This window comes from Protobothrops mucrosquamatus, unplaced genomic scaffold, assembly GCF_001527695.2.
Source record: "Protobothrops mucrosquamatus isolate PMUCROS unplaced genomic scaffold, P.Mucros_1.0 scaffold10, whole genome shotgun sequence".
Taxonomy (NCBI): domain Eukaryota; kingdom Metazoa; phylum Chordata; class Lepidosauria; order Squamata; family Viperidae; genus Protobothrops; species Protobothrops mucrosquamatus.
The window spans coordinates 3,603,715-3,624,827 of NW_015386397.1; the positions used below are offsets into that span (position 1 = coordinate 3,603,715).

Here is a 21,113-nt window from a genome sequence, read left to right on the forward strand (position 1 = left end):
TTTATTTTCTTGGAAGAAACCTGGGATTGGATTTCACCCAAAATTTGGGGCATTCTACAGATATGGGACCCCCCCACACCTTACCTCTGAGCCTTTCTCTGGAGAAAGTTATGTGAAAATGATACTAGTTAAAAATGTAAGAAAGGCAAATGTTTTTAGAATATCCAAAAGTATGTATCTTATGCTCTTTTATGCTGGATGGAGAATTCTGGAAGCTGAAGTCCACACATCTTTAAGATTCCAAGGTTTAGAAACCTTGCTCTATTATAAGGGGTGAAACAAACAAACAAAAAAAGATTGTTAATAGCAGCTGATCCAGCTGAGTTTTATTTTGGAGTCTGGTTGATATAACGTCCTAGAGCAGAGGTAGGCAATTAATTTTCCCAAGGGACCACATGAGAAATGGGTTGTGGAAAGCTGCTGCTGCCTCCCCTGCTTCACTCAAAGGGCCGGATGTGACCCATGGGCCATAAAATGCCCAGATCTGTCTTAGAGCATATGAAATACAGAAGATTCATCCTTCTGTACTGAGAAAATTAAGAAAGCAATAAAACAGGACAAAGTTAATATTAAACTATGCTCACCTTCAACTATCATTCACTAACTTTTATTGTCCAAATGTACATAGTCACAGAATCAACTAAGTACATAAGAGCACAAAGATAGGTCAGTCAGACAGAACAACAATTATTAAGGTAATAACACCACTTAAATATTTTTTTACAAATAACATTAACACAAAGTGCACACAACCCCCTGTGTCCGATCCACAATAACTGCTTGCTGATGTAGAACTTGCACATCCAGTTCTAGCATAAAAGAATCACATTTCTGAAAACAAAAGCATACATGGTGCTTATCATAGTGGACAATGCATCAGGAGACAAAAGCAGGTTTCCTTTTTAACTATTAGTGCAAGCTAGACTCAGTAATTGTGATTCTAACTCTTCCTATGCAATTGAACACAACTGTTCAGAAAATGAAGCTTTCCAGCCCCCGCCTTTCTTGTTGTAATTTCCAACATTACTGAAAAACTCTTGGGCCTGGAAAGCATTCTGAGTAAGGCAACACAAGTAATCCTCAACGTACAACCACACTTGGGGCAGGAATTTTTATTATAAGTCATTGTGGAGGTAGGTCAAGTAGGATCCAATTTTACAATAATTTTTACAGCAGTCACTAAGAGAATCCAGCTTCTCCAATGGGTGTTTTTGCCAGAAATTGGGGGGGGGGGAGCACAAATTGCAATCATGTGACCACAGGATGCTGCAACCAGTCTTAAATATGAGTTGGTTGCTAAGATTCTGAATTGCGATTATTTGACTTGGGGGTGGTGTGATGGTAGTTAAATGCAAGTATAGATCATGAGTCATTTTTTTCCTAAGGCTCATAACTTTGAAACATTGTTAAACAGTTGTAAGTCGAGGACTATCTGTATGGTATCTACAGATGGAGAGAGATGGGACAGATTTCCTCTCCCACAATGCAAGCAGAGATGCAAGATCTATCCTTGCATATTCTTTGTTTTCGAGGAACAATTAGAAATTATAGAATTGGATATCCATCAATGCCTCTATTTTTTAAGCAAGCATCTCTCTTCTAAAGCAGGGGTTTCCAACCTTTCTGGATTGGGGCCTGGTGGGAGAGGGAGGGGGAGGCACCTTACACGCACATGTCCAAATGTGAATGTGGCCATACATGCATGCACACGCACAAACAGGCCGTGAGCATGCGCACCATTCAAACAGGGCTACGAGCATGCGCGCGAGGCTCTCAGCAAAGCCGGCGCCTGTGTAAGGATTGTGGTGGTGCTACCACCAGCATGAGTATCACGCTGCCGCCCTGTGTGAGGCTTGCGCCACGTCCCGCTGCAATGCCGCCACCGGCAAAAAGATCATGTCGCCACCCTGCGCAAGGCTCATGCTGCAGGCCACCTGCCTCTTGCAGTGCTGCTGCCGCCCACGCAAGGTTCGTGGCAATGTCACCACCTGCGTATGCTGCACCGCTGCCTATCTGCCACTCGTAGTACTCCTGCCGCCTGTGCAAGGTTCATGGCAACACCATTTATTTATTTATTATTTAAATTTATATACCGCCCTATCTCCCTTATGGGACCATTGCCCGTGTGATACTAGCGGAGGTGCCGTCACCTGCACAACACTCACAGAAACGGTGGCACGGGTGTGTGTGTGTGAAACACGCACACATGCACTGCCTAGCTACTCACGTGGCTTGGTGGCCAAGAGGTCACGGCCCAGTAGTGAGCCACGGCCCATAGGTTGGGGACCTCTGTTCTAAAGCAGAGTTGGGTGAATAAACTGTCAGTGGCCAACAGCTACATCCAACAGAGCTGAAGACTACAGATGGCAGGCTGATGATGCAAAACACACAGAAACATGCCACATATGTTGCCAAAGTTGGAAATTCCTGCTTTTTCTGGGTTTGAGAAGACTTGCTTTTTAAAAACTATGCTATATTTATTTTAAGGTTTACATTACTCTGTGTGTGTGTGTTGTATTTCTTAATTCAGAGTGGTACGAAACTGTGATCAATCTTCAGCAATTCTAGTGAGAAAGATTAAAAAGTTTTACAGGTTGAAAAGTTTAAAAGTTTAAAAACATAGGCAGTGAAAGTTCAGCAGCAAAAAGACTGACCTTTCAGTTGTTATTCCCACCCCGGATATTCTTATATCTTATTGTACTACAGTTTATTGTAGTCTGGTTTATTTTATGAATGCCAATTGTTGCATTTGACACCAATAATCTGATCTTGTTTTTCCATTAGTTCTAATCATGGCCCAGAGTCCATATTGCTTGCAATGCATCTTAATTGCTGGGTTGAGTCAAAGGCATATTATGTGCAGGTGCTTTAGAATTGATTTTTTTTCTTTTAACACCTTCCAGTCAGTCCTGACTTCCAGGGATTGCCTGGACAAGTCTATGAATTTTTATTGGCAACATTTTCAAATATGGTTTTCCATTGCTTTCTTCCTATGATTGAGTGTGACTAGCACCAAGTCACCCACTGGTTTTTCCTAGTTTCTGGCTCAGAAACCACTTTAACCACTGCATCAAACTGCCTCTCTAGTACAGAAGGCTTTTAATATCCTAGATCAGGGGTCCCAAACCCCCAATCCATGGACCGGTAGCGGCCACAGCATGCCAGCAACCAATCCACACAAACAAACAAAGCCCCATCCATGGGATACAGGCAACACACAAAATCACGAACCCTCCAGTCCGTGGAAAAACCTTCCTTCACGGAACTGGTCCCTGGTGCCCAAAAGGTTGGGGACTTCTGTCCTAGATAATGTAATGATGTTTTTGAAAACCAAATTTATCCAATTTATCTATTACAACTGAATGCAGATTTATATAGATTTAACTGCAAAACATAAACTACAAAACTAGGCTATTCTGTTATGTTCACCCACCAGTGCTACTACCCATTTCTGGAAAGTATTTTTTTTTTCAGGGGGGAGGGGGTTTATGGTTGTTGAGAGTTCAATCCTTTTCATTAAAATTCCTCCATTCTTACATGACCTCAGGAGAGTCTGCACTGAAGAAACTCTAAATTTGTCCTCACAAAAACTGTGACATGAAATAGGTGGATAGTTAAGGACTAGCCCAAAGTTACTTATGGTTGGCAGAAATCTGAATCCAGGTCTTCTTACTGCAGATCCAGGATTTTATCCTCTTGGTTCTTCATCTGCTCTATCTCAGGGGAGGGTTGGGATCAGAGATGTTGCCGTGTATATTTAAAGACAAATCCTGCAAGCTGTTTTAAGGAGAGAGTCTCTCATATATCCAGTTGCCCTCCCCTCTGTGAGTCATAGGGTCCAAGGATGTGCCGCTTTCCTGGAGATGTCGGAAGACGATGCGGTCATGCAAACGGTTGGTCTGGCCCTGCCAGAACTCTATGACTTCTGGCTTTAAGATATAGCCTCCCCTGGAAGAAAGAGGACCACAGCAAGTTGTTTGACAATAAAAGTTAGACTGATCTGCAAGCTACAAGTCCAGAATAGGTTGAACTATTCAGACCAGAAGATCACATCCAATAAGACAATGACTTAAGGGCCAAATGAAGATGCCCACAAAGGCTTCCTCTGTTCAAATAGGGAAGACCTATCTCCTTTTAACAGAGATGGACCAAGGGATGGGACATAAACAGGGAGAAAATGGCCATCTTACTCAGGATTTCTGGACAAGCATAGATACTTCAGCATTACTCCTCTTGGCAATCCTAAGAAAAATATTTTGTAGTCTCTTACTCAGTGTAATTATAATAGCAAGAGTAGCAAGGAAAAGAATGAAGAGGGAGGGAGAAGCATAACAAAAGTCCAAAGGCTGCATGCAGTCAACAGATTGTTCATTTGTCATAAAGGGACAAGCCTGATAAGATAGTCAGTCATAATTTAATAAAAGCAAGCCATGACAATTTGATGTTCTTACTCACTATTAACCCAGAAATAGAGGCATGGCTCACAAAAACACTTGTCAATGAAAACAATGAACCCGAGAGAAAATTTTTCTATCTATCCAAGAATAACTGTGCTGTTGAACACAGAATATTGCATTAAGCCTAGAACTCAGTCATCTATTAGCCTCAAGTTCCTATTTTGAAATAAAACAGTTTTCTGATCCCTGTGGTGAAAAAAAATACTTGAAAGATATGAGAGTGAGTGCTGTGCTTAAATATGAATTAGAATAAATTGGAATTTGTTTTTATAGTCCTCTTATGGCTAGCAAAAAATTATGAAAAAAGAAATGACAGTTATATAAATAAACTATGTTCATCTGACATAATTATAAAAGATTGTAGCTTCCCCTGAAGTGGAACCTAGATTGCAAAAATATGGAGTTGAGGACTCTATCTGGGAAGTATACATATACCCAAATGAGAACCCAAGACAATGGCTATAGCAAAATTTTTCATATTATCTTAAAAACAAAAGATATATCAGAGTGGCATTATGAATGGAAAACCATTTCAGTTTCTTCCACTCCACACTGTCTTGTCACAAGCTGAAGTAGCCAGCTATCCATTACTATAATTCAGTCCTTGACTTTTGACCACAGTTGGGACCAGAATTTCTGTTGCTAAGCAAGGAGATTGAGTCATGTCCAATCTTATGACCTTTTCTGCCAAGGTTATTAAGCGAATCACTGCAGCTCTTAAGTGAATCACGCACACATTAAGAGAATCAGGCTTCCCTCACTGACTTGTTGGAAGTGAAGGCTGTCAATAGAAATTGCATAACACTGCAATCATTAAAAATACATGACAGTTGCCAAGCACCCAAATTTTTATCATTTGACTATGGGAAATGGTTGTAAGTATGAAAACGTTAAGTCGTAACTCACTTTTTTCAGTGAAGTTGTAGTTAGTGAAGTTAGTGAAAAGTCACTAAACAAACAGCTGTAACTACTGTAATCATTCAGGTTTCAGAGACCACAATGAATTCTTGCTGACAGTGAATTAATGATGAATTCAGAGTAGAAACAACCATTGCCAAAATGCACACGAAGGTCCAACTCACCAGTATGCAGGCTTAGGCACTTTGGCATCTCGATATATCTCATCTAGTTCTGCATTCTTCTTCCTTAAATACTAAGAGAAGGGACAGTACTAATGAAGGCCTCAAACAGATCATCACAACAAGCAAAGAAGAAGAAGCTTAATATTATCTTTCAATTGCTAACGGAGCCTTCCACACATACTCTCATAGATTACTGGGGTGTAGATTTACTTTTCAAGACTATCATCCATCAGAGAGGAGCTTTCACCTACTCTGCAAAAGCATACATGTGCTCATTTTTTTACATGGGTTTCCTGGCCACTCATGGTGAACAAGGACATTATGCTATCAACAGGTCTTGGCATATTTTAACTTTTGAGAGGCTAACTAACATACATAAAATTTGTTTACATTAAAGTCAACATTCTGAGCTTTCTAATTTTAGGGAAAGTCATATGCATGAAAAACTGTATCTCTCAGTGGTTTGTGGGAGGTTTCATGGTTAGTCTGTCTTTCTAATGTTCCACACATTATCTATAACAGAGTTACAGTGGTTATCTACACAAGCACAGGTAGGCAACCTATCATACATGCTTTGTACATAACTCCCATCAGATCCAACCAACAAAGGACTATTTAGGTTATAACTTCTGAAGGCTATCAGATTACCAAAGGTATCGCAAAGTGATTCAGATTTCATCATTTTCCCATAGACTGATGTTTAAAATGTTATTCAATGATTCAGATGAAGAATATTCAATCTGAATAACTCAGCATTTATATCCATTTGATGTACATCCAGTTTGATTTTGGGATTATCTTTCAAGCTTATTATAATTAGTTTTTATCCCATTTTTAAAAAATATATCCTTCTCACAGCCTCAACTCTCTGAGAGGGGTTAGGCCAAGAGGAAGAATGACCTGCCCAAAGTCACTCAGCTGGCTTTCAATGCCTAAGGGAGAACTAGAATTCAGAATCTCCTGGTTTGTAGGCCAACAGCTTCCCCACTACACCAAACTGTCTCTCTTATTATAAAAGTTTATAATGAAAAGAAGCATGGCAAACAAATTTAAGGAGACTGACTGTGTGATTGGGGAAAATGTACTGTAATCCTACATGTAAAGGCACAAATATTTCAGTATTGGTTGCCCCGTATTTCCCCCCCTCAAAAATGTGTAGTTGAAAAATATAGCACTACCATTCCTCACCTCTCTGTCTGCAATCACTGTACTTTGACGGCTCACAACAGCCCCAATTTGACTACTTTTTGGACGCGAATGAAAGTATTTCTCTGATTCCTGCTCTGGAAGCCTTTCTACAGAGCCTTCAATCCGTACCTGTAAGAAGTGCAGTTTGAGGGGTGAAAGAGAGGCAAAGTAAGGATATGTGTCTATTACAGCAGGGCTTGTCAACTGGTGGTACGCGTACCACTTGTGGTACGCGACCACCTGGCTGGTGGTACACGGCGTCGCCTTCCTTCCCCCCCGCGGCGTCGCCTTCCTCCCCCCCTCCGCTCCTTCCCACCTCACTTGTTTGTGGAAAATATGGTGCTTGGCAGCAGCCTGCACAAACTTTACCGAATGTGCCCTGCAGGAGGCGTGTGAAGAGTGCAGGCGCAGAGCAAGGCCCCACCCTCCCCAGGGACTCATTTCAGATTTACGCCGCAAAAGTTTTTCTCGCGCAGAGAGAGGAAAAACAATTGCGGAACACTCAGGAATCCTTTGCAAGGCACCATGTACCTTGGTGCTTATTTCCTAACGCCTTCCCCCCCCCCATATTTTCTGCTCCACCCCGAATTCGCCTCCCTTCCACTCTCCTTACACATCCATCTATGGTCTTAATACAGCCCTCAGTCTGTCTCGCTTTCAACACCCCCTAAAATTCTTCATTCAGGCAGGGTTCCAGAGTTCGGCTGGCAGGATGCAGGTAACCCCTCTCCCCTGTCCTGCCGCCTCCCATGGCACTGCGCCGCTCTGCGTCCCCCACCTCCGTGTCTCAAGCCTCCATGGCACAGAACTGCTGGCGTTATGCTTGGGCAGAAGACTTTTTATTTTACAGATGGGGTGGGTGGGCCTGATATTCGCAGGCAGTCAGGACCCCGCCCGCTGAGCCACCACCTCCCCATCGCCCTCCACACCAGCCAGCTCCGTTGCTAGACCTCCCAGCTGACGGGCGCAGGTACGGGGGTCGCCAGCTGACGGGCACAGGATTCGGCGCTGCGGGACCTCCCCTTCGCCCTCCGCACCGGCCAAAACGTTGCCTGACGTTCCAGCTGACGGGCGCAGGAGGTAGGCGCCGCGGCGGCCTCCCAGCCACTTGCTTCTTCGGCTGGAGCAGTTGCAAGGGCTTGCATGGTCCCCAAGGGCCACTGACACGCTCCCCGCAAGCCCTTGCAACTGCTCCAGCCGAAGAAGTAGGCGGCTGGGAGGCCGCCACGGCGCCTACCTCCTGCGCCTATCAGCTGGCAACTCCCGGACCTGCGCCCGTCAGCTGGAACATCAGGCAATGCTTTGGCCGGTGCGGAGGGTGAAGGGGAGGCCGCCGCAGCGCCGAACTCCTGCGCCCGTCAGCTGGCGACCCCCGGACCTGCGCCCGTCACCTGGGAGGTCTAGCGACTGAGCCGGCTGGCGTGGAGGGCGATGGGGAGGTGGTGGCTCGGCGGGCGGGGTCCTGCCTGCCCGTGAATGTCGGGCCCACCCGCCCCATCTGTAAAAGAAAAAGTCTTCTGTCCAAGCATAACCTTTAAGGATCTTTGAGAGGGAGAGAGAAATAGAGAGAGGGAGAGAAAGAGGGAAAGAGTAATAGAGAGAGGGAGAGAGAGAAAGAGGAGAGGGAGAAAGGAAGAGAGAAAGAGGGAGACAGAGGGAGAGAGAGAGAGAAAGAAGGAGGGAGAGGGAGAGAGAAAGAGGGAGAGAGAAAGGGAGACAAGGAGAGAGAAAAAGAAAGGGTGACAGGGAGAGAAAGGGAGAGAAAGAGAGAGGGAGGGAGAAAAAAGAGAGAGAGGGAAAGAGAAAGGGAGAGAGAAAGAAAGAGAGGGAGAGAGAGAGAGAAAGAAGGAGAGAGATTAAATTAGTAACATGGCTGTTCAGTGAGTGAATCTGGTTTCCCCACTAACTTTGCTTCTCACAAGGTTGCAAAAGGTGATCACATGACCTGGAACAATGTGACTATCATAAATATGAATCGGTTGCCAAGCATCCGAATGTAAATCACATGACCCTGGGGATGCTGCAGTGGTCATAAGTGTGAAAAATGGTCATAAGTCACTTTTTCCAGTGCCGTTGTAACTTTGAACAGTCACCAAGCAAACTGTTGTAAGTTGAGGACTACCTGTACTTTATCACTTTTTTCCTTTTTTTTTGTCATCAAGCTTTTGACACCTTGCTGGGTGACTGGTGGTACTTGAATGTTGCCATATTCTAAAAGTGGTACAATCGGTGAAACGGTTGAAAAGCCCTGTATTACAGGACAGGGAGATTTCTGTATGGTTAAAATTATAGTTCTCCTCAAGTTTTCTCAGTATTGCGAATTAAAAGAGAAGGTAATGAAGCCCTCCCCCACACCGGACCTTAAGTAATTAAGTAGGGAAAGCCACTGAGATCAAGCTTTAATTTTTATAGATACTTCTCTAGTTACAATGGTAATGGAACTAGAATTTCCATCAATAAAGCTTGATGTCACATGACCACATCATTTAACAACAATAATCTTGCCACTGTTAACTGAATCCCACTGGTCAATCCTCTCTTCTTCCTAAGTAAGGGACTACATCCCTTACTTCAACCCCTGTAAACTGCCTATTCCCCCCAGCCATCTCTGGCCTTCTGGCCATCCTACATCCTGTTTTGCAGGGCGGCAAGCAGCTCCAGAAACCCGTGGCTCTGGGGCATCTTGCCACACTGCAGTTCAGGGGATTCTTGGTCCACCTGGGCTTTGGGGCTGCAAGAAGCTCTTGAGCCAAAGCTGCCCCAAGAAGCTGCAGCCCCCCTCTCAGCTCATCTCATCCCAGCTGTTAGTATGAACCCTTAGCTGCCCTAGCCCAACAGTGTGGCGCAAAACCCCAGTCCTAGCATCCCTTTGCTCTGACTTTTATTATTTATTTATTTTATTTATTATTTATATTTTTACCCCGCCCTTCTCCCTGCGGACTCAGGGCGGCTTACAGCCTTTTAAAAACAAATACATAAATACAAAAAATACTAAAGTTAAAATGTTAATTAAGATGAAATATTATTAGGCCTTTGTTATTTTAAAAATTATTATAAAAACCCAGCTAAAAAATAACCCTTAGGCCAGTCCTGCCNCCATAGGGTGGGAGCTCCAACCGAGAAGGCCCTCCCCCTGGGGGTCGCCAGCCGGCACTGTCTGGCTGACGGCACCCTGAGGAGACCCACTCTGTGGGAGCGTATCGGCCGATGAGAGGTAATCTGAGGCAGAAGGCGGTCTCGGAGATAGCCAGGTCCGGTGCCATGGAGCGCTTTGAAGATGATAATCAACACCTTGTAGTCTTCCTTCTCTCGCTGCTGATGAGGAATGCCCAGCCAGGCCCTTGGCCGAGGAAGCTGCTGGCCATGTGAAGCCTTCTTCTCCAGGCATTGCGAGGAAACTGCCATATAGGATGAAGGGGCCCAGCAGTTGCTTCACAAAAGGCCAAGCCAGGTACACTATGTCAGATGGGAAGGTCAGTTGGGAATGCTGGAGTGGAAGATGGCAGAGGCTGCACAGTGCAGGGGGACCAAAAGAGCAGAGATGGGGGAGAGATAGGCTTCATTTCATAAGTGAAGCAGGTGCCCAAAGTTTGATCACATGACCACTGCTGTGGCCCTAATTTCAAGAACTAGAGTAAGTACCATACATTCAGCACCACCATAACTTTGAACTGTTGCTGAACAAATGGTTGTAACTCAAGGACTACCCATTTTGCCACCGAAAAATATCTCTTGTTTCTAAACTGATTCCCTAAACGAACTAACAAAATATTCATACTCCAAAGCTCCAGTCTATCAATTATGGATATGATCTCTTGATTTGTTATATTTTCAGGCCAAAGGAAGATAGAATAAAAAATCCTTTAGTCCCATACACTTTCTGAAGAGCTAACATTAGATTCAATCAACAGAATCATTACTCTATTTTCAGATTCGCCCGGTCAGATCAAGAAGAATAAAAAAAAGCTTCTTCTCACATTTCTCTTAAATGATGGTTTCATTGGCACCAGGTTGAGAAATTCTGAAGCAATCTCAAATATCAACACCTCAGTCTCATCACTATCTCCACATTTACTATCTCCAGCTCTAGAAACACAAATGCAATTTCCTAATAAGATTGGGATATCAACCTTCCACATTGAATAAATCAGAGGGAACAAATCTTGGCTGCAGCAAGATTTAACCATCTGCTCAAGTCTTCACTTTATACAGTGAAACTACAAACAAAGGTAAGATTGAAAGGACAATCTGTGATAACCTTTACTGAAGTCTGAGCCTCCAAAAAGTTCAAGTGTGACTACCAGATTCTTTTCTCTCCTCTGCCAGTTATATTCAAATAAAATACACATTTTACCTGGCGATTAAGAGGCTCCCAATAGAAGACCATTGAAGCAAATGGGTTGGAATCCTGTAAACAATGGGAGAAAGAGCAATACAAAACAATTGGGAGAGGAAATTATTATTGTCCTTTGAATAAAAGACACCTCTGAAATCTGTAAAAGTGAGACTGAGATGATAATTTATTTATTTATTTTGCTTGTTTTGCTGGAGGGCTTGTGCTAATAAACGTAAGAAGGAACATAGAATATACTCTTCAGTATTTGCCTTTCTTCAGTTATTGTTCCTTGTTGTCTGCCTTGTTTGTTCTGCACTAATAGGAAAATCCTAGCTGTTAAAAAACAATATTCTCCTGGGTCAGCTCTTTTAACTTAAGGATACTTAGAACAGCAGCTGTTATAAAGTGCAAGGATTCAAAAGACAAGAAATGGTTTCTGTGATACCTCCAACAGTGCTGCAACCCTTTTGTATCTAGTGTTTACAACCCAGAAAGAGACAGGAGATGCTGGGCCTGGACTCAGCACTTGTCTGGGCTTGTCATTTCACTGAAGCCTCCTTCCTTTCAGCATTGTTTAGTTAAAGGCCACTGGTTAGCCAGACATCCATGCTCATTTTATTATGTTTAAATGTTTCTCTCACACAACTTAAGTTTAGCATCAGTGAAACTAGACCAAACATCTATAGAAGTGATTGAAATTCTTAATACTGTAAGCACCTACTCAACGCACAACTCCCCATTGTGTGTTTTCCAAGTACATTTGGACAACTCCCATTACCACTAGCCAAGATGGAAATTACAAAATTGTGGTCCAAAATTGTGGTCCAATTGTAGCCCAGCAGGCCACAGAAAGGCTGCTGTGACATATGTGGGGTATAAAACTATGGAAATAATAGAAATAAATCTCACAATTTCAATAATAAATGGGGGAAGCTCTGGTAAGACCATTACATCCAACGATCTAGAACAGGCATATCCAACCCATGGCCTCTGGACCTCATGAGGCCCTGGATGGCTAGTAAAGCAGCCCCACAAGATTATAAACTTCTAACATTATCATGTGATTTATACACATTAAAACGTCCTTTTTATGCTCCTGTAGTCCAGTGTTTCTCAACCTTGACAATTTTAAGGCATGTGGACTTCAACTCCCAGAATTCTGGCTGTGGAATTCTGGGAGTTGAAGTCCACATGACTTAAAATTGTCAAGGTTGAGAAACACTGCTGTAGTCCATATTTAGGGTAGAGTCAAGGCAACTGGATGGAGCTCAGTATTTAGTGGCTGGATGCCCTTCCTGATGCCTACATGGAGTCTGCAGCATTTTTTCTTTGGGCCCTAGGAGAGAAACATCTGCCCCTACTAGGATTGAACTCTCAGCCTTCCAATTGGGAGCCACTAGGCCACCATGCCACTCTTGTGATTTATATACATTAATTATATATTGTATATATGCCCAAGGTAATTCCTCTTCATCTAATGCAGCCCAAGCAAGCCAAAAGGTTGGACATGCATGTTCTATAGTGCCTTCATGGAATCATGACTAACAAAAGCAGAAATATCAAAATAAGCAAAGTTCTCACCTTTCCTTAAACTGCACACAATAATTGGAGCAAAATTCTGTCTAAATTGTTGCTTCCCTTCCTCATTCCTGTCCCCCTGCCCCCAAAGCATAGATCATTTTCATACACAACTAAGACCTTCAGCAAATAAGCTTCAGTCTTTCTCCAATAATTATTCTTCATAAGGCAACACTCACCAGTTCCCTTCCTTTTCGGCTCTCATGGTTGGTAAAGAAATGAAAGCCTTCCTGGTTAAATCCTTTTAAAAGCAGCATCCGAGCAGAAGGTCTCCCCTCCCTGAGAAGAGGTAAAATCAGAAAACAGAAAGAAATATAAAACACAGATAGATAATAAAGCAGCAGAAAGACAAGCCATGAGGATGCAAACCTTACCTGGTACAAGTGGCTAAACACATAGCATTGACTTCTCCAATAGAGGGACACTTCATGGCCTCTTCAAACCATGCAGAGAATTGTTTAATGGGATTAAGGGAGGTGAGATGTTTCTCCTCAAAGGCCTAGAGGGGTGGAAGTAAAAAGCATATGTGTGTTTAGCAATCCCTTTCAATCTCAAGTACCGATTTCCTTTTCCTTGAAATGAGGCTGGTCTATCTTCTTTCATCCATTCCCACTGCTTCTTCTATTTTGATACAGTACATGCTTTCCAGTGATGTCAAGATATCCAAAATCTAAACAGCACCCCCCTGCCCCCGCCAGGTTACAACTGACAAGTTCCTATAATTTTCTATAATCTCATCTTCTACAAGAAAATGAAACTTTGCTGAAGTGGTTAAGGTGTTAGCCTAGAATCTAAGAGACTAACTATTCTTGCTTTAGGCATAAAAAACAGGCTGGGTAACTTTGGGTAAGTCATTCTCTCTCAGTAAAATTCATCTCATAGAGTTGTTGTGGCGAAAATAAGAGGAAAACGGAGTATTAGCAATTTTGTCACTTTGAGTTGTATATGAAAAAAGGCATGATAAAAATCTAAGCAACATATTTTTTTTGTTGTTGACAAGGAAATATAGAAGCAATTGTAAAGTGACAAGGAAAGTGGTTCAAAAGAAAAGGGGAACTGAGTCTTTCATAACAGAAAAAAATGCACAAAGCGGTTTAAAGATTTTTCTCCCATTAAGTTATTCAGTCCCAAACCTAAAATTATCTAGCAGCACCACTGCTCCCTCTTTAGCTTTTCTTATCACAACCTGAGTTATTGCTATCTCTTTCAGTTATAACTGTGCTCAAACATTTCCACTTATACATCCTTGTTCAATCTCTACACATTTGACACCCAACCTTCTCATTCTTATTTTAAGAAAAAAGCAATCTTTCAGGAGTTAGCTTCTATCCAAACATTTGAAAGATACATATCTCCTCAGCCATTTTAATTTGACCCACAGTATTTGCTTTAATTACTTCATCTCTTTGTTTATTTTACTACTGCAAAGGTATGACATGGTTGTATGCGATCCTTGATATCCTGTGCCCAAGACCCATTTATCCGGCAGAACCATTTCTGAGATCAGATCTCCTACTAAAGAAAATGTCATCTTTAGTATCTCGTTATTATATTTTGCAGAACAAAACATCGGTCCTGAAAGCAGATCCCAAGATTACTACTGCAAATAACACCACGCATTCTGCACAAATTCAGAGGCTATCGCCAATCCCTTGCTAACATTTTCTCTATGCGGAATCCTTGGAATACATTGATATCTCACCTCTTCATCCCCCCTGTAGTTTTTCCGAAGAGATCCTAAATCCATGGCATGAGAAGATTTTTGAACTTGACCCGAACTACGAGGGCTGATTGGACTCGGAGCACGAAGACACAGAAGACCCCTGAACCTAAACATTAAGGTCACATTTCACTCACAGAGCGCATGCGCGAAAAGAAGCGAAGCGGCCAGACTCTAAAATTCAAAGCTGTCTTTACCTTCTCTCGTCAGAAATTGAGGGGCGGGGAAAATGTCTTAACTCCAATCAGAAATATTGCCGCAGTACTCAATCCTTTTTTCTCTGATCACGGCACTTTGATCACAACATTGCCAATAGGAAGATAGAAGGCGGGGTCGTAAACCCAATGAAAAGCGAGCATTATCGTTGTTGTTGTTGTTGTTGTTGTTGTTGTTGTTATTGCAATCGAACGATGGAAGAAGACGCGCTATCTGGAATATTGACTCTCAACCAATAGGAATACAACCCGAAATTTCTAAAAAGAGAATTAGAGGAATTTAGAAACAGCAAAAGGGCAGGGTAAAACTATCTTCTGGAACGTTTGCAGTCAATTTATACCAAAGTCTGGCAAAGAGAAGAGGTGAAATCCAAATTGTTCAAGGAGTTAATAAATTAAAGTATTGGATTAGGATTGGCAACATAAAACTCTAAACTGCCATCTAGCGGTCTAGACTCTAGACCTTTGCATCGCCCCGTAATGTTAGCAACCTATTCGGGTTCCTGCGTCCATATTAGGCGAACGGAAGATTTACTGCTTTCAGATTTTAAGAAGTCTTATTTAAGAAGTCTCCAATCAATAGCATGATGAAAAGAAGAGGGGGAAAATTGTGGCGCCTATTGAAGCCACGTATGCATTTAAATACCGGAATCATGAAAATTATCTGCAGATGTATATAGTGGCCCCATGAAGTAGAGAACTGGTATTGGGTTATACTAAAGACTTTGCCAAAATTTTGCTGACTAAAAATAAAAGTAAAGCGTACTTACTTTTAGTACTCTTACATCCACATGTTTAAAAATAAAATAAAATTGGATTGTTAAGACAAAGCTTTCAAGTGAAAAAAGGCTAACTGGGCAGAATTTTATTGGTGTTTCTCAACCTTCCAGCATGCAGGAAATTCTGAGAGTTGAAGGTGAGACATCTTGTCAAGGCTGAGAAGTACTGCTTTATATTAAAGCATTCTGTAAAAGTTTGCATATTCTGGAGACAGACAGTTTATATAAAGTGTTCCTTTGTACAATGTACACTTTTTATTTAAATTCTCACATTTGCTGTATGTTCTGTGCCATGCAGCCTACAACTGGACGCTTTTGAGAATATATATGGACTGAAGGAGTACTAATTCCTGCATTTTGCTGTGGCAACACAAATGGGTTAACTGTGGAGATGACAGTGTTTAGTTATATTTTCGCTTTCACAATTTGTTTTGCCAAATCTGAAGCTGATACTATTATCAAGGATGGAGGACAAGGGAGTCTTCTATGTGGAATTAGATTGTTCCTAATGAAGCTCTTTGAAACTAATGCAGGGAGACAGGACCAACAGAAGAAAATAAGAACCTAAACTGGAATTCATTGTCAGCAACAGTGGGATGATGAATAGCTATTAGCTATTTTCTTTATTATAGGCAGTGTGCTTTAAATGCTGATTGATAGAAACAACAGTGGAAGGGGGCTATCATTTTCCAACCCATCCCCAAACACGCATTGTGTTGGATGCTGTGTGATATACCAATATCAAATTATGAGGTTCTTGTATAATGTCTGACAGAGCAGGGTCTCCAAATCAGTAATAACTAGAGCAGTATAGTACGAGAGTAAAATTTCCCAACTTTTATCCATACATGTTGTTATCACATATCAAAAGAGCTTTATGATACAAAAGCAGCACTGTTTTTTCTTGGTGCAACTGAATCCTTATTGGCACTGTCATACATTATTTTATGGAGCCTTCCCCATTATATGGCATGACCTTCCAGTTCTATAAACTGAACACTGAGCAGCCAAGCAATTCTAGCCCAGCTCAGAAGCAAGAAGGTAAATAAAACAGGCTGAAAGACTTAAAGCCATAAAAAATGCTTATGGCTGAGACAGGTTGCTAAGGTAACAGTGACATGGCCTCCATTGTGATAATTTTCCCTGCTGATTCATAAGTCAGATAGCCAGAGCTCCTTTCAGGAAGTATTTGATGTTTTTTTCTTCTGTGTTACCGATTTACAGAAATGGTATTCTTGCAGCCTAGCTTCATTATGTACTAATTGGTCTGGAAGTAATTTTGGTCTGTGATTTCATAATGCAAGACTAAGAAGCATAACTTACATAGAAATACTGATCACTGCCAAATTATCAGACCTTAGATAATTGCTTGGAGAAGGCATGGAAACTTTGTATCTATTCCATATTCTCATTATGGTATGTCTAACATAATATAGGTTTTGAATATCTATATTAACCTTAACTTAATTATACCAATAAATAGAACCCAAATCTGAGGTTCTTCTAACTCCAAAAGTCTATTTCTCAGCAAAATCCATTCTTTCATCTAAACCAAGCAACAAGCTGCAGAGTACAATTTCATATCAGGTAAACCCAATGATCTCTCCTTCATATCTTGTAATATTTTATATTTAAGATGGTGTTTCCCCTCTCTATCATACAAATTTAGATGCAGTATATCTTTCTGCCATTGTTTAAATGTGCATCATTTCAGACAAAACAGGAATTGTCTGAAATCAAAATAACATTCTAGGCAAAACATTAATTTTAATCACAGAAATTCTTGTCAACAAAGGCAGTTGTAATTTTTCCTGTCTTAATATATTTTTGTAAATTTATTCAGTGTCTTAAAATAATTTCAAATAACATACAGTTCATATTTGACATAGTGATACACACGTATTTTAATCTTAAAACCTGTTTTATTACAATTTTATTTCATCTTGTATTTTCAATTTCTTGTTAACATCCTCATCTTCTGTCTATTACTCTTAAACCCTGCTGATGTATTACATGTTTTTAATTTACCTAGATTGTACCTCAAAACACTTTTGTTGCTCTCAGTACAAGAGGCATTTTATACTCATGAAATAATAAGGAAACATAAATGGCTAAGTTATCATGAGATACTAGATTTTTGTCAAGGGAAATGTAAGATAAAATCAAGAGATGATCTGGTAACAGATGGATATGCTTGTCAATAGCAATAGCACTTAGACTTATATACCGCTTCATAGTGCTTTACAGCCCTTTCTAAGCAGTTTACAGAGTCAGCATGTTGCCCTCAACAATCTGGGTCCTCATTTTACTGATCTTGGAAGGATGGAAGGCTGAGTCAACCTTGAGCCAGTGAGAATTGAACTGCCGAACTGCTGGCAGCCTGCAGTCAGTATAATTAGCCTGCAGTACTGCATTCTAACCGGTGGGCCACCACGGCTCTTATGGTTTTCTTATTTACAATTATTAGAAAGACTTAAAGTAGATAAAAGAATTAATGGTTTTGAGCATGCAAGACTGAGTTTGAAATAGAATTGTATACAATTATGAAAATGTTATTGAAATTTGAAACAGAACAAATGAAAAAATGGAGGAATGGTTGGTGAAGATGCTAAAACTTGCTGAGATGGCTAAATTGACTTCTTTGGTTAGAGAAAAGAAACCTTTTATAGACATTTGTAAGAAACAGAAAAAAATGAACTTATGATTTATGGTTTCAAGGATTGTACAGGATAGATGATAGAAAAAATTGAGTTACTTTATAATTGTACTTGTAACTGCTATAAAGAAAATCAGAAACTACTTCGTATTTTCTTTCTTTACCTTTGCACTTTTTTTTAATCTCCTTTCCCCCCCTCTTTTTCTTACTTTATATAGTTTTTAACTATTTCTTAAAAGCTTTAATAAACATTTGCAACCAGGCAGTGAACTTATATTTAAAAAGAGAGGCAGCATAGCAATTGAGACTTGGAGTAACAGACATTCTTTGCACATGCTTAGAATTGTGCTCAACAGATATACTTCAGTGTAAGAAGGGGTAATGTAATCTTTATATCACACATTTGGACTGGGAGTGGAAGCAGAACTGCTAAATTTGAAAATATCACTTTATCCAGATACCAGTGAAGATATCAGCAGACTCTTTCTTGAAGAAAGGAAGAAAACAAATGAGAACACGGGAAAGAAAGAAGCAACATTACAAATTTGGGTGTGTAAGCTGGATTTTATATTAGTGTTTGAATTCTAGTTCTTTATTTACTCTCTGTGATAACTGAGAGCAGTCCACCCTTGAGCCAAACTACTCAGTAATATTTAAAATTTTGGACTTGGATAGGGGAGATTCAGGTTTGCATTTCCCACTTAATAATGTTCATAAGTTTGTTCCATCTCAGCTCAGCCTACTTCGGAAGAAGTTGTGGGGATAAAATGGAATAGTAAATAATACGGCCAGAGGGCTACTGTATCATTTCTCCCCCTCATCACCACCCTTTTTTTTTTTTAGTTTCAACAATCTTCATAGTTTTCTTAAACCAATACTTTCTTTAAGTATAGAACCTCGCCCCTTTGCCCTGCAGCTGAGAAAGATTTTGGCTGTGTTTGTGTAATATTTATACACTGTGTGTTAAATTTTTCTCCTTTTTGGGTTTTGCATGACACTTTTAATTCTAAAGTAATCATGCAGGCTAAGTGAGCTAAAATATGGTTGCCTAGTTTGTGGCTCAGTGTGTTGGATGAACAGAGCCTGAATCAGTATTTCTCAACTTTAATGTCTTTAAGATCTGTGGACTTCATGTGACTGGGGAATTCTAAGAGTTGAAGTCCACAGAACTTAAAGGTACCAAATTTGAGAAATACTGGTCTAAATAAAGCAGCTGTTTAGTTTAGGGGCTCACGATATAGGCAGGAGACATTGATCTCTAAGAAAGCGATATATTCTTTGGTTTTGGAGGAAGAATTGAGCTTTCCAGCACTTGCTTTCTCAAGCAACATTTGCTTCATGGCAGGCTTAAGGGGAATGCACTGCCTAGAGCTGGGAGGCATTAGCTGCCCTATTTCTCACTTTTCTATACTCTGTTCTAGGCTGGAAAAGCTGCAGATCCCCATTCAAAGTAAGAATGCCAAAGCTATCCAGAAGAAGTGTGAAGCAATAGTCTCCAGGAACCCTCCCCTGGGGTTGGGAGTTAGTGACTTTCTGTAGATGACCATAGCTCCTGTATCAAAGGACCAAAGGGGTTCTTTTCTGCTCAGAAAATAAGGACTTATCTGTGAAGGACTAGGAACATACGGATATGTCCTGGACTTGCTGCAAAGATGAACTCTCGGAACCTCAACGTCCAAAAGTGGAAGAAAGAAGGCCACTTCCCAAAGAAAATCGTTTAGAAGTCCCAGGTACAAACATCATTTCCCTCCCTGCTCTTGAAGTAGAATGCTGGCTAAACCATGATATGTTTGAACGTGGCTTATAGAACATGCCATAGTTAGCTACTTTAACTCCAGTGAATGGTTTACATTATACTCTAAGCCACAAGCAAGTAAACTACATTATATCTGGGCTTGTTATGTGAACCCAGTCACTATACTTACTGGATTTTCAATTGAGTCACTTCCCTTCTTAAAATAATCCTGAAAGATTATTATTACTTGAAAATTTTCATGGAATTCCAGATATTTGCTAGGGTATCTATTATTTGCTCAATTGTAGGATTTTTTCTTTATTGACACCAAATGCTGTGATACAAGGATGTATGGATTTTTTGCATCCTTGTACTATAATCTTGATATATCCCACCTGAAGGCATTTCATGAGCTTGAATTATACCATAGGATTCCTCACATAATGTTTTGTAAATAAAAGTATGTTTTTTCATAATTTTCATAATTTTTTTATATGTCATGTCCCCCTCAAAATGGAATCCAAAAGATAGTTTTTTTCTTAATGCTGGGAAGAGATGATGAATAAACTTTCTGGCCTATCCAGTGGGAAAATGTCAGACGACCACCTGTCCAAAGAAGGGTTTATGGTTGAGGCCAAATCTAAATAAATAGGAATCACATTGCAATTTTTGTTTTGCACCTATATTTGTCCACATGATTCAGCTAGGGGAAAAACTGGGCGACATCAAATAAGTATAATGCAGTAGAAAAGTTGGATAGTACATTGCTTAGAAAGCTCACTATTTTTGCCTATATATACAATATAAAGCTTTAATTCACATATCTACTAGTGTACTGATATATCACAGAGATCCACTATAGTCCACTGAAGGCACATACCAACTGTGGGCAGGATGAGAATAAAAGCTGGGTAAAATCAGTCCTATTTTCCCAATCCTTTTCTTTCTCTTTTCTTTCCACTTTATGGGATGCAAGGAAGGGTCCCTTTTGCCAGAGGCCTGAATTTATCATTGTTTCAGGCTACGTTTTATAGTTTATAAGACTTATTTACTTATTTCACAAATGCTATCTCTGTATGCACAATGGCTTGGTCATATATAGTTTCATATGGTTAGTAGAAAGTAGGACAGGTGACGTATTCAACTATCCTTGCTATTTTGGACAGTTGCCTACATATTTCGACATGAGGAAGACGATGACCAAGAACAGCCAGGATCATCAGGTCAAGGTTTGTGCCCCAAATCAACAAAACACTGTTTAAAATTTTGTATATTAAAATATCCTATCTCTACCAATGAAATACCTATTCCAGCACCATAGATAATAATACAACAATAAGAATTTTCCTTGGAACTATTCTGAAAGC

At 40.7% G+C, this 21,113-nt stretch overlaps 1 protein-coding gene across 1 annotated transcript; it reads right to left on the reverse strand.

Annotated features, from left to right (window-relative positions):
* Positions 1-3,506: 3,506 nt before the first annotated feature.
* On the reverse strand, positions 3,507-14,490 carry PNPO (pyridoxamine 5'-phosphate oxidase). The gene is made up of 7 exons (XM_015810487.1): positions 14,344-14,490; positions 13,016-13,140; positions 12,821-12,920; positions 11,082-11,135; positions 6,728-6,856; positions 5,540-5,610; positions 3,507-3,948 (listed from the first exon to the last, which is right to left on the reverse strand). The coding sequence occupies exons 1-7, from the start codon at positions 14,476-14,478 to the stop codon at positions 3,783-3,785; spliced, it is 780 nt and encodes a 259-aa protein (XP_015665973.1). The 5' UTR covers positions 14,479-14,490; the 3' UTR covers positions 3,507-3,782.
* Positions 14,491-21,113: the final 6,623 nt, after the last annotated feature.

What these genes read in the sequence shown, in the direction of transcription:
- PNPO (XM_015810487.1), bottom strand. Translation starts at nt 14,478, where the DNA reads ATGTTTAGGTTCAGGGGTCTTCTGTGTCTTCGTGCTCCGAGTCCAATC. An exon ending in ACTACAGGGGGGATGAAGAG is followed by an intron (nt 13,141 to 14,343) that starts GTGAGATATCAA and finishes CCACCCCTCTAG; the next exon opens with GCCTTTGAGGAGAAACATCT. An exon ending in TGTTTAGCCACTTGTACCAG is followed by an intron (nt 12,921 to 13,015) that starts GTAAGGTTTGCA and finishes ACCTCTTCTCAG; the next exon opens with GGAGGGGAGACCTTCTGCTC.